Below are 13,022 nucleotides of genomic sequence, written 5' to 3' on the forward strand. Positions count from 1 at the left end.
GTGGAACGTAGTGAGGGCCAAGTGGGAGAGAAAGGCGACTGCATGGACCTGGTTAAACTTCGTACGGGAGTTTAACGAAAAATACCTTCCACCCATCGTTCAGGAGAAGCGAGAGGATGATTTCATTAAACTCCGTCAGGGAATGTTGAGTGTAACTGAGTATGAGACTCAGTTTACAAAGTTGTCCAAATTTGATAGCTACGGAGCAAAGAAAAGTACGGAGGTTTGTGCAAGGGCTAAATGTGGAGTTAGAAGAAGCCTTAGCGGCGACCCACATTAATACATTCACGGAGGTTCTGGAGAAGGCCCTAAGGATAGAGACTGCTAGGGCGCAAGTGAGAAATTTCCATGCTAAGCGGAGAGGGGCATCTATTGGAGCCTAAGGGTCAGTACGAGGTGATCAGAGCATGCCACCTACTAAATCCGGTCGTGGGGCTGGAGGTGGACGGTTTTCGAGCACATCTAGGGGAAGTGCTCCAAGAGGAAGTGCCCAGAGGGGAGGCCAAAGTGGTAGGGGCCAAGGTAGAGGTTTTCCCCAGGGAGGCCAAATCTCCACTCCCCGGGTAACGTGTGGGTATTGTGGGAAACCGAACCACACTAAAAATGAGTGCTGGAGAAAGGCTCGAAAGTGCCTGAGGTACGGAGGTGTGGATCACCAGATAGTCAACTGTCCGCTGATCAGTGACACCCAGTCGACTGCCAGGTCAAATCCAAAACCGACCACCGCTGGAGGGGCCAGGTCGAGGGTACCGGCCAGAGTATATTCGCTGGATCAACCAACCGTGCCTGAACCAACGAAGGTGATAGAAGGCACAATCCCTGTTTTTCACTGGTTAGCCAGAATTTTGATCGACCCTGGTGCTACTCACTCTTTTGTTAATCCTGCATTTATGTTTGGAATTGACTTGAAAGTTGAAAGGTTACCTTATGATTTAGAGGTAAGAACACCTACGGATAATCAAATTTTACTTGCGAATGAGATGTATAGGAATTGTGACATTTGGGTTGGTGAGCGGAAATTGGTAGTTGACCTCATTAGTCTAGCCATTAAGGGGTACGATGTTATTCTAGGTATGGATTGGCTAGCTCATTATCATGCTCGAGTAGACTGTAGGATGAAAGTGGTTGAATTTTGTATACCGGGGGAGGCAACTCTAAAGTTAGACGTGAGGGGTATGATAGCCTCTTCTGCGCTTATTTCGGGAATAAGGGCTAGGAAATTGCTTAGTCGTGGGGCACGCGGCTACTTAGCTTTCCTGATTAACACTCCGGGAGAAAAGATTAAGTTAGAAGACATGCCAGTAATCAGTGAATATCCGGACGTATTTCCGGAGGAGTTGGAGTCTCTGCCACCTGAAAGGGAGATTGAATTTAAAGTTGACCTAGTACCCGGAACTACTCCTATTTCGAAAACCCCTTATCGTATGGCACCTGCTGACCTTAAGGAGTTAAAGGTGCAATTGCAAGACTTGCTAGAACGGGGGTTCATACATGAGAGCGAGTCGCCGTGGGAAGCTCCAGTGTTATTTGTTAAAAAGAAGGACGGAAGTTTAAGGTTATGCATTGACTATCGAGGGCTGAATGCAGTAACTATTAAGAATAAATATCCTTTGCCCCACATCGATGAGTTGTTTGATCAGTTACAAGGGGCTGTAGTGTTTTCTAAGTTGGACCTGCGACAAGGGTACTATCAGTTGAAAATTAGAAAGGAGGATGTGCCAAAAACGGCATTTAACACTCGATATGGGCATTTTGAGTTCGCGGTAATGCCTTTTGGTTTAACTAATGCCCCAGCGGCATTCATGGATCTGATGCATCGAGTGTTCAAACCTTACTTGGATAGATTTGTAGTGGTGTTTATTGATGATATCTTAGTGTATTCGAAGTCAAGGGAGGAGCATGAACAATATTTGCGGACAGTGCTGCAAACCCTAAGAGAGCATCAATTGTTCGCTAAGTTCAGTAAGTGTGAATTTTGGTTGGAAAAAGTGGCATTTATAGGTCACGTAATTTCAAAAGATGGCCTTACTGTAGACCCGGCGAAAGTGGAAGCTGTGGCCAAATGGAAGCGGCCAGAAAATCCCACAGAGGTGCGAAATTTTCTAGGTCTAGCAGGATACTACCGCCGATTTATAAAGAATTTCTCGAGAATTGCGGGACCCTTGACTAACTTGACCAAGAAACAAGGAAAGTATATTTGGGATATTAAGTGCGAGAGTAGTTTCCAAGAGCTTAAGAAACAATTGACTATGGCTCCAGTTTTAGCTTTGCCCAGTGGGCACGATAGCTATACGGTTTATACCGATGCTTCAAGAGAGGGGTTAGGGTGCGTGTTGATGCAAAATAGGAATGTGATTGCCTACGCATATCGGAAGTTAAAATCTCATTAGCAGAATTATCCGACCCATGACTTGGAGCTTGCAGCTGTAGTGTTCGCTTTGAAAAAATGGCGACATTATCTCTATGGTGTAACTTTCGAGGTTTATACGGATCATAAGAGTCTTAAGTATCTGTTTTCTCAGAAGGAGTTAAATCTAAAACAACGTCGGTGGGTAGAGTTCTTAGAGGATTATGACTGTACAATTAACTACCATCCTGGAAAAGCCAACGTTGTAGCAGATGCTTTAAGCCGAAAGGCTCAACTAGCAAGTTCTATGGTGAGAGAGTGGAGCCTGTTAGAAGAGGTATGTGAGTGGAGATCTCGTTTGGAACCAAAGAAGGTGATTTTTGGAAATATTGAGGTGAAGTCGGCATTGATGGAACGGATCAAAGAGGGCCAAGTGAAGGATCCAATAGTGTAAAAGTGGATGGAAAAGGTGAAAAAAAGAGAGTTACCTAACTTTAACTTAGGCCCTGAGGGAATCTTGAAGTTCCGAAATCGTGTCGTTGTACCTAGGGATGAGAAGTTAAAGAGGGAGATTTTGGAGGAATCACACCGCTCTAGGTATACGGTGCACCCAGGGAATAATAAGATGTACCGAGATCTTAAAAGTCTGTATTGGTGGGAGAATATGAAGGCGGAGATTGCCCAGTTTGTGCAAAAGTGTCTTACGTGCCAACAAGTAAAAGCTGAGCATCAAAAGCCGTCAGGTCTGTTACAGCCTTAAGAGATCCCTGAATGGAAATGGGAGCACATAACGATGGATTTTGTATCAGGGTTGCCACGAACACAAAAGGGGCATGATGTAATTTGGGTAATAGTAGATCGATTAACTAAGACTGCACATTTCCTACCCGTAAATATGAAATATTCATTGGAAAAACTTGCTAAACTTTATATGGATGAAGTGGTGAGGCTACACGGGGTATCAGTGAGCATTGTATCTGATAGAGACCCTAGATTTGTATCCCGATTCTGGCAGAAATTGCAAGAGGCTCTAGGAACTAAATTGAGTTATAGCACAGCGTATCACCCAAAAACGGATGGACAATCTGAGAGAACTATTCAAACTCTTAAGGATATGCTGAGAGCCTGTATTGTGGACTTTGGAGGAGGTTGGAGTCAATATTTGACCTTAGTTGAATTTGCATATAACAATAATTATCATTCCTCTATTCAAATGGCCCCATATGAAGTCTTGTATGGACGACGATGTCGATCCCCAATCCATTGGGATGAAGTAGGAGAGAGAAAAATTATAAATCCGACCATAATACCATGGGTTGAGGAAGCCTATGAAAGGGTAAAGGTGATCCGCCAGAGACTTCAAACAACCCAAAGCCGATAGAAAAGTTATGCCGACCATCGGAGGAAGGATTTGGAGTTTGAGATAGGGGATAAAGTGTTTCTTCGGATTACCCCATTGAAGGGAAATATTAGAGCTGGAAAAGGGAAAAAGTTGCAACCACGATATATAGGACCTTTCAATCGACTTGAGCTACCAGCTAGTTTGTCTAGAATCCATAACGTTTTCCATGTTTCTTTGCTTAAGAAATACCATCCGGATCCGACTCACATTTTGCCACCCGAAGAAATTGAACTCGACGAGTCCTTAACCTATGAAGAACGACCTATTCAAATATTGGATCGGAAAGTGAAGGACCTGAGAAACAAGCAGATTCCTTTAGTAAAGGTTCTATGGAAGCATCATGAAATGGAAGAAGTAACTTGGGAGCTAGAAAAGGACATGCAAGAAAGATATTCCGACCTGTTCAAGACGAAAGGTATGATTTTCGAGGTCGAAATTCTTTTAAGGGGGAGAGAGTGTGAGGACTCGCAAATTTCTTATATTTTTTTTCTCTCAAAAATGCCTTTTATTTGGAAAGTATTATTTATTAAGCCCTACTACCCCATCGTTCCACAATAAGTGCGGATAAACCTAGAAAGTAGGGTTTCACTCTTCGTTTTCAAGATTGGAGCAAAATTAGGGTTATCGCGATTTTTCGCCGGATGAATTTTCAGTATGGAGCAAGGATCAAATTTGGTGATTAAAAGTGACTTTTAGGTGAGAAATAATATGTGATTAGGGGCAATGATATAAGGTTAGTGAATAGGAAGAAAAAACCCTAGTACATGTGTTTTTAAGAAAAAGGGTGCAAACCGACGGGTACCGTGCACTACCGATTGAACGCACCACTTGACCACCACTTTCTTACCATACAAGCTCATTAATACTTGAGCAAAATATCTTCTCATTTGCCAGCTAGTTTGACCGAAACTTAGGGTTAAAAATAGCAAGGAAAAGAAAGAGAAAAATGAAAGGTGGTGGTGGCGACACTTGTCGCCACCTAAGGGTTTCTTGACCAAGAGATGGTCTTCCTTCTTATCCCCAATTTTTACTCCTTTTCCTTCATTATTTCTGCTGCTTGGCTGAACAAGAGAGGAGAGAAAGAGAGAGCAAGAAACAACTTCCTTCTTCTTGATTTTAGCCATCCAAGTGAGGAATTAAACTTCTAAACCGATTAAAGTGTTAGTTGTGGGCTTGAGAAGTTAGGGGAAACAAGAATTCCAAGAGGAGGTGAAGTATTACTCTTGCAAGCTTCAATTGTTGAGGTATAAGGCTAAACCATGGCTTTGGTTCTTTTATTGTGGTTTAAGCTGTTGCATCATGCATGATTGTGGTTGGATTAGTAGTGAAACAAGTTGTTATGATGATTTAAAGGTGATATATGTGAGTTAGGGTTGAGGTACTTGCTGCCTATACTTGCTATATGGATGAGATATGTGGTATCTAAGCTTATATAAGTGGTTTTAGTGATGATTAGAGCAAGAAATCAAGAAAGGTTGCATTGAAAACAAAAATTCCAGATTTCAGGAAAAATTTCCCCTCTTTCTGTCCGGTTTTATTGCATCATGTTAGAGGCCGAATTAGCCTTAGGTTAAAACATGAAAGTTGTAGAGAATGGTATTTTATAGTTGCCTACAAAAGTTCAGCTCAATCGGAGTAACGTAGCCAGTGAAGAGACCAAAATACCCTCGCTATTCTAGGTTACATTGCAGAGTTCCGTTTGGACAGTTTAGTCTTTTTGGTTGTGTTTATTTGTTTATCTCAATTCGTATCTTTTGATGATTACAAAACATTTGGATGTTACTAATACTTTCTGTAGAGATACTTTTCAGAAATGACACCAAACAGGTCTGTGGATTCAAAGCAGATAAAGAAGGTCAAAAAGGATGAAGAGTAGTGAGGATGATGTCGGACGCACAAAAAGAGAGTATCGGACGTCCGACATCCTTTGAGCATCTTCGGACGTGTGAAGAACTCAGACTCGGACGTCCGAAGAAGACAAGCCAGGGCTTCTATGATTAACTGATCCTGATCGGACGCTCAACACCTGAGTATCGGACGTCCGACAAGTGTTGCTGGTTTTCGGACGCAATATTTTGAACGCATCGGCCGTCCGAAGGAATTGAAGAAAAAAGTCTCAGTTTACATTCTACCCTCGGATGCACGATCGGACGTCCTAAGGGATTCATGAAAATTTCCAGAACTCATTAATCTCGTTCGGACGCATGAAAACTAAGCATCGGACGTCCGACAGCACCAACGGCTAGTTGACTCTTCAGTTGCCTTCTACCCGTTGACAGCATTAATTGAAGAATTTTCTTGTCTCCTATAAAATGAACAAAGTCAACCATCTCAGGACAACTTTGCACATCAAGTCTGCATCAGATAGTGAGTGATTCAAGGGTTAGAATACTCAAAAAGAACACGTGTACTCTTAGATTGTGCAATTTTCTGGTAGTTATTCAAGTGTGATACAGCTTCTTCAATAGTGTAGATCAGTGAGGGTTATTCGAGTGTTTGTAAAACTTCCTTACTTGACCAAGTGCGGTTTGGGGCAAGAAGGAAGTGATCCCTTTCTTATACACAAGACATTGGTTGCTAGCTTGTTCAACTTGAAGTAACTTGGTTTATAAAAGTGTTGTTCAAACCTCAGTTGTGTTTGAACCCTGGTTTGGTTTTTCCTGCTTTCATTTACTGCTTTTATACATAAACTGTTATTCACTTCATCTTACAAATTTCTGTGTTCTCTTGTTACCTGGGTCAGTGGACGGTCTTTGAGAAAAAGAGAGGTAAACTGTGTGAAAAAGGTGGCCTATATCTCAGCTAGTTTTTAAAACCTAATTCACCCCCCTCTTAGGTTGTCTTCGATCCTTACAATTGGTATCAGAGCTTGGTCTCTTAGAGATTAAGCTCAATCGGCTTGGGAGTTAAAATGACAACCAACAATGCCATGTTCTTTGAGGGACAATCTGTCACTAGACCCCCTATGTTCAATGGATCAAACTATGTGAGTTGGAAGGAAAGGATTATTATATTCCTGCAATCTATTGATATTGAATTATGGTTTATTGTCAGTGAAGGTCCATTTGACGCAACTACTGTTGATGATGTTACTCATAGGCCGAGACAAAAAACTAGAAGTGAGCTAACTGCTGAAGACAGAACTTATCTCACTCTAAATGCTAAGGCTATGAATGTTCTCTACAGTGCATTAGATTCAAATGAGTCTATTAGAGTTAAAGGCTGCAGATCTGCTAAAGAAATTTGGGATAAACTTAGAGAGATCCATGAGGGAAGCGAGAATGTGAGAGAGCAAAAGAAATCCATTCTGGTCACTAAGTATGAATCTTTTAAGATGGAGCCTCATGAAAACATTGACAAAATGTATTGCAGATTCAATGATCTGATCAAGGATTTAGAGGTGCTTGAAAAGGAGTACTCTCTAGGTGAAAAGAACAGAAAAATTCTGAATGCTCTATCAAAGGACTGGGAAAGCAAAGTGACTGCTATAGAGGAAGTCAAGGATCTAAATACTTTATCCATTGAATCTCTGATTAACTCTCTGACTTCTTACGAACTGAAACTTAAATCTAAGATGCAGGATGAAGAAGACACCAAGGTGAGAAAGAGCATTGCTCTAAAAGCTTCACAAGATGAAGATGAAACTGCCTTACAGGATGAAAATGATTTGGAAGGTGATGAGAGTGATATTGCACTCATCACAAGAGGCTTCAAAAGGTTTCTCAACAAGAGAAGATTCAGGAAAGGCGGATCCAGCAATTCCTTCCCAAATCAGTCTAATGACTTCAGAAACAGAGGAAAACTGGAGTTCAACAAGAAGCTGACTGATAAATGTTTCGAATGTGGCCAATCAGGACACTATGCAAATGAGTGTCCATTGAAGAAAAAGAAGGAGAATAAGGTTGAACGGAAACCAAAGTTCAACAATTTCCAGATTACCTGGAATGATTGCAACTCAGAAGGCGAAGTTGAAGAAGAAGAAGAATCTGCTCAAATAGCTTTCATGGCCATTGGAGATGAAGAGGTAATACAATGCAACTCTCAAACTGATAGTGATAGTGAATCTGATACTGATGTTAATTCTTTTCTAGAAAAAATGCATAATAGCTTGAAAGAATCCTATGTTAAAAACAAGGAACTAAAGTAGAAAATTACCTTTCTAATACAAGACAATGCAAACCTCTTTCAACAAAACAAGTGTCTTAAGCATGAAAATGAGAATCTGAAAATGATTGAAACTGAGGTGCTTACTGACCTTAACAAAAGGGAAAAACTCTGTAACATACTCAAAAGTGAGCAATGCAGTCTAAAAAGGAGGATGGATGATTTATGTAAACTGCTACACCATTTGAAACAGAACTGCCTTCAAAAGAATGACACTGTACCTTATGTTAATACTCATCATATAAGGCTGAATCAGAGCGCAAATGAGTTTGCTATTCACAGGAGAAGGCAAGTCAGATTGATTAAACCTGTTCATTTGATTGATCCAATATCTGTATGCAACTTTTGTTGTCAATATGGTCACATGAATAGCAACTGTTATGTTAAGAAAACATGAGGAGTGGCATGAGATGCATGTGGGTAGTCAGACATAAGACTAACTCTCAAGGACCCAACATGTAAAGGGTACCAAATGTTATCTTGTGGGTTTGTGTGTAGGTGAATCAGGATAACATTACTAAAGAATCAAAATGGTTCATTGATAGTGGATGCTCAAGACATATGACTGGTGATGCATCTCAATTCATTAAACTCAAGCAAAAAGCAAGTGGAAAGATAACATTTGGAGATGATAACAAAGCCAAAACTGTTGGCATTGGTAATGTTGGTAAGAATGGTCAAACCTTCATCCACAATGTTCTTCTCGTTGATAATTTGGGTTATAATTTGTTAAGTGTTAGCCAATTGTGTGATAGGAATTTATTTGTATTGTTCAAAAAGCTTGAATGTCTCATATTTGACTCTAAATTCAACATTGTTTTTAAAGGAAAAAGAGTAAATGATGTTTATGTTGTTGTTCTTGATAAAATTGATTCCTCCTTTATCAAATGTCTTAAAGTAGCAAATGAGGACCCATGGTTATGGCATAGAAGGTTGTGTCACTTCAATATGGATTTGCTAAAAGAAATTTCAAAAAGGGAACTTGTGAGAGGTCTCCCAAAAATCAGATTTGAAAAGGACCGGATTTGTGATGCTTGCCAATTTGGAAAACAAGTTAAAACATCTTTTAAATCTAAGAAATGTGTTTCTACTTCAAAACCACTTGAACTTTTACATCTTGACCTGTTTGGTCCTACGCAAATTACAAGCCTTGGTGGTAAGAGATACTGTTTTGTGATTGTTGATGATTATTCTAGATATACTTGGGTAATGTTCCTTGCTCATAAAGATGATGCTTTTAAGAACTTTACTTCATTATTTGCTAAAGTACAAAATCTGCTTGGCTTGAAAATCGTCAGGATTAGAAGTGATAATGGGACAGAATTCAAGTTCTGTGGTTTTCCAGAATTTTGTGATCATAATGGCATTACTCATGAATTCTCTATTGCTAGAGTTCCCCAACAAAATGGAGTTGTAGAAAGAAAAAATAGAACTCTCCAAGAGGCTGCTAGAACCATGCTTAGTGAGTGCAATTTACCAAAATATTTTTGGGCTGAAGCCATAAACACAGCCTGTTATACCATGAACAGAGTTCTCCTAAGACCAATTTTGAACAAAACCTCCTATGAGCTCATGTTTGACAAAAAGCCTGTTGTTGGTTACTTCAAAGTATTTGGTTGTAAATGTTTCATCTTAAATATCAAGGAACATCTTGGGAAGTTTGACAAGAAATCTGATGAGGGAATCTTCTTGGGATATTGTGAGAACAAAAGAGGCTTCAGAGTTTATAATCGTAGAACACTGGTTATAGAGGAGGCAATACACATTACGTTTGATGAATCTAATGATAACATTTCTATGAGCTGTGGTGAAGATGATGATACAGGTGTCCATGAAGAACTAAAGAAGTTAGCAATCAATGATCGTGACTCTGCTTCACCAGAAACTGACTTAAAGGATGCTGATGCTCAGGATAATCCAGCCGGAGAAGAGGATGACAGAAATACCACTACTCCTAATGATCTTCCAAGAACCTGGAAATTCGTTCATAACCATCCTAGGGAGCTTATAATTGGTGATCCATCTGAAAAGGTCAGAACTCGTTCTTCTAGGCAATTAATGGACAACCTTGCTTTAGTATCATACATTGAACCTAAAAATGTTTGTGATGCACTAAATGATGAGCACTGGATCTTAGCTATGGATGAAGAGTTAAATCAATTTGAAAGAAACAAGGTGTGTACCCTGGTTGCTAGACCACAAGACCATCCTATCATTGGCACAAAGTGGGTTTTTAGAAACAAAATGAATGATAAAGGGGAGGTTGTTAGAAATAAGGCCAGGCTGGTAGCTAAGGGATACACTCAAGAAGAGGGAATAGACTTTGATGAGTCTTTTGCACCTGTAGCCAGGCTGGAGTCCATAAGAATGTTTTTAGCATTTGCTTGCTTCAAAAATTTTAAATTATTTCAAATGGATGTTAAGAGTGCTTTCTTAAATGGTTTCATTGATTAAGAAGTCTATGTTGACCAACCTCCTGGTTTCGAAAATAAATCTTATCCAGATCATGTTTATAAACTCTCAAAAGCTTTATACGGATTAAAGCAAGCTCCTAGAGCATGGTATGAACGTCTGAGTGGATTTCTGATTGAAAATGGCTTTAAAAGGGGAATTGTAGACACTACACTTTTCACAAAATAAAGCTCACAAGATCTTTTAATTGTGCAAATATATGTGGATGATATCATATTTGGTGCTACTAATGAGAGCTTGTGCAAGGACTTTTCCATCATCATGCAAAAAGAATTTGAAATGAGCATGATGGGAGAACTGAACTTCTTCCTTGGACTCCAAGTGGTTCAAACCCAAGATGGAACATTTATTAATCAAACAAAATACACCAAGGAGCTGCTGAAAAGATTTGGAATGGAGGATTCAAAACCTGTTGGAACACCTATGTGCACCTCTACCAAACTTGACAAGGATGAGGAAGGTACAAAAGTTGAGGAAAAGAAGTACAGAGGTATGATTGGAAGTTTACTTTATTTAACTGCCAGTAGGCCTGACATCATGTTTGCTGTATGTTTATGTGCTCGATTTCAATCCTGTCCAAAAGAATCACACTTCAATGCAGTAAAAAGAATCCTTAGATATCTTAAAGGAACCTTAAACTTTGGTTTATGGTATCCAAAATGTCATGAACTTCCTTTATATGGATTCTCTGATGCTGATTTTGGTGGCTGTAAAATAGATAGGAAAAGTACTACTGGTATATGCAATTTTCTTGGAAATTGTTTAGTATCTTGGTTCAGTAAGAAACAGAATGCTATTTCATTGTCCACTACTGAAGCTGAATATGTTGCTGCTGGTGCCTGTTGTGCACAATTGTTATGGATGAAAAACACATTGAATGATTTTGGTTTAGTATATGAATGTGTACCTATGTACTGTGACAACACTAGTGCAATTAATCTGACAAAAAATCTCATTCAACACTCTAGGACTAAGCACATTGATATAAAGCATCATTTCATTCGCGATCTTGTCTCCAAGGGGATAATTTGTGTTGAGTTCGTTTATTCTAAAGATCAAATTGCTGATATCCTCACAAAAGCTCTTCCGTTAGATCAATTTGTATTCTTGAGAACAAAATTGGGTGTTTCAGAAAAAATATACTAAGTTTTATTCTTAGTCAATCTTTATCGGACGTCCGATGAATTGGAAAGGACGTCCGACAGTGTTCTTCATTCAAGTTTCAGAAAAACCCTGGTTCGGACGGATGTGTCAGACACCTCACTTCGTTCGGACGTCTGACACTCAAAAACTGAGTCCTATAAGACAGTTACTCATTCTTCTCAGTTCATTTTTTCCAAACGTCTCGGACGCAACCTTTCAGTTTCCTCCAATATTTGAAATTCAAATACATCTCTCCTCATACCAAGTTCCGAGAAATTGAACCAACCAACTCAATTACACCTCTACTGCCCTTTAATCACTCATAAAAATCACTCCTAACCCCCAACTACCCCAAAACTCCCAATTCAATTACAAAACCCTAACCCCACTTAAATCCCTCCTTGCGGCTTCTCAAGTACATCCTAGTTAGATCTTACTTTATTCTTCTTCTGCACACCAGTTTCCGTATCAAAAATCACAACCACATTGCATCATGGTAAGAATCAGGGGAGGATCTACTAGTGTCGGACGCTCCTTTAGGATTAGGGATGAAGATATTGAGATTGTGGAACCACCTCCTGTGGCACCCAAAAAGAAGACTGTAACTCGGAGTGGTAAGATAAAGGAAACTGCCCAAAGAAAACTGGACATTCCAACTGCTGAATCATCTGATGAGCAGTTGGAAGGGCAAAACTCTGAAGAGAACATTGTTGGTAGAGATGAGGAACTAGATCAGGCTATCCAGGGTGATAAAGATGTCACCAGGTCCTCTGCTAAACGAAAGAGGACTGCAAAGAGGAAGAGCACTCCCCAATCCAAGAGAAAGCAGTCTGCTGATCCCTCTGATGATTCACAGAATGAGGGAAACATTACTGGAAGTCAGAAAACTCCTGAACCTTCTACCAGGAAGTCTCCAAGGACAAGAACTGAAGTTCAAAATGTAGAGGCATCTGCAACACAAACTTCAAACAGGAAACGTTCTGGAAAGGATCCTGTGTCTCAACCAGTAGAAGAACCCACTCCTCTTCCAAAGTTTATCGATGATGAAGCCAGAGACAGATTTGAGTTAATCTCTCAAAAAGGGTTCATCACCCAAAGGCTCATCATTCCATTTGAATTTCGTAAGCTTGATCTTGAACCTGTCATCAAACTGTTTGAATTCCAGAAATGGACTCATCTTCTGACCATTCCTAATGTCTTTTACCCTGACATGCTTTATCAATTTTTTGCTAATCTTAGAAAGGGTAAATCACACACTGAACTCATCTCTAGGGTCAACTCTGTAGACATCATGTTAACTCCTGACATTGTGAATTCTATTCTAAAAACTAGTATAGAAACTAGTTTCAAAGGAAAAATTGCAAATTTCTTTTCGTATGAGGAATTTCCTTCTGCCTATCATCATTTTCACAATGCTAAACTCATGACATATTTTCAAACCACATTCAATACTCCTGCTGAGGCAAGACTAGATGACCTTAGTCCTCAGAATCT

General features: G+C 39.8%; 1 protein-coding gene across 1 annotated transcript; it reads left to right on the plus strand.

Moving 5' to 3' along the window:
• Positions 1-407: 407 nt before the first annotated feature.
• Positions 408-2,801, plus strand: LOC113719428 (uncharacterized). The gene is made up of 3 exons (XM_027244638.2): positions 408-1,008; positions 1,072-1,586; positions 2,394-2,801. The coding sequence occupies exons 1-3, from the start codon at positions 408-410 to the stop codon at positions 2,799-2,801; spliced, it is 1,524 nt and encodes a 507-aa protein (XP_027100439.2).
• Positions 2,802-13,022: the final 10,221 nt, after the last annotated feature.

The sequence above is a fragment of the Coffea arabica genome, chromosome 11c (genome assembly GCF_036785885.1).
Source record: "Coffea arabica cultivar ET-39 chromosome 11c, Coffea Arabica ET-39 HiFi, whole genome shotgun sequence".
Taxonomy (NCBI): domain Eukaryota; kingdom Viridiplantae; phylum Streptophyta; class Magnoliopsida; order Gentianales; family Rubiaceae; genus Coffea; species Coffea arabica.

Excerpts from the sequence above, each read along its gene's own strand:
- LOC113719428 (XM_027244638.2), top strand. The coding sequence starts at position 408 with ATGCCACCTACTAAATCCGGTCGTGGGGCTGGAGGTGGACGGTTTTCG. Across the intron at positions 1,009-1,071 it reads GAATTGTGACATTTGGGTTG|GTATGGATTGGCTAGCTCAT; the intron begins GTGAGCGGAAAT and ends ATGTTATTCTAG. Across the intron at positions 1,587-2,393 it reads ACTATCGAGGGCTGAATGCA|AATTATCCGACCCATGACTT; the intron begins GTAACTATTAAG and ends TCTCATTAGCAG.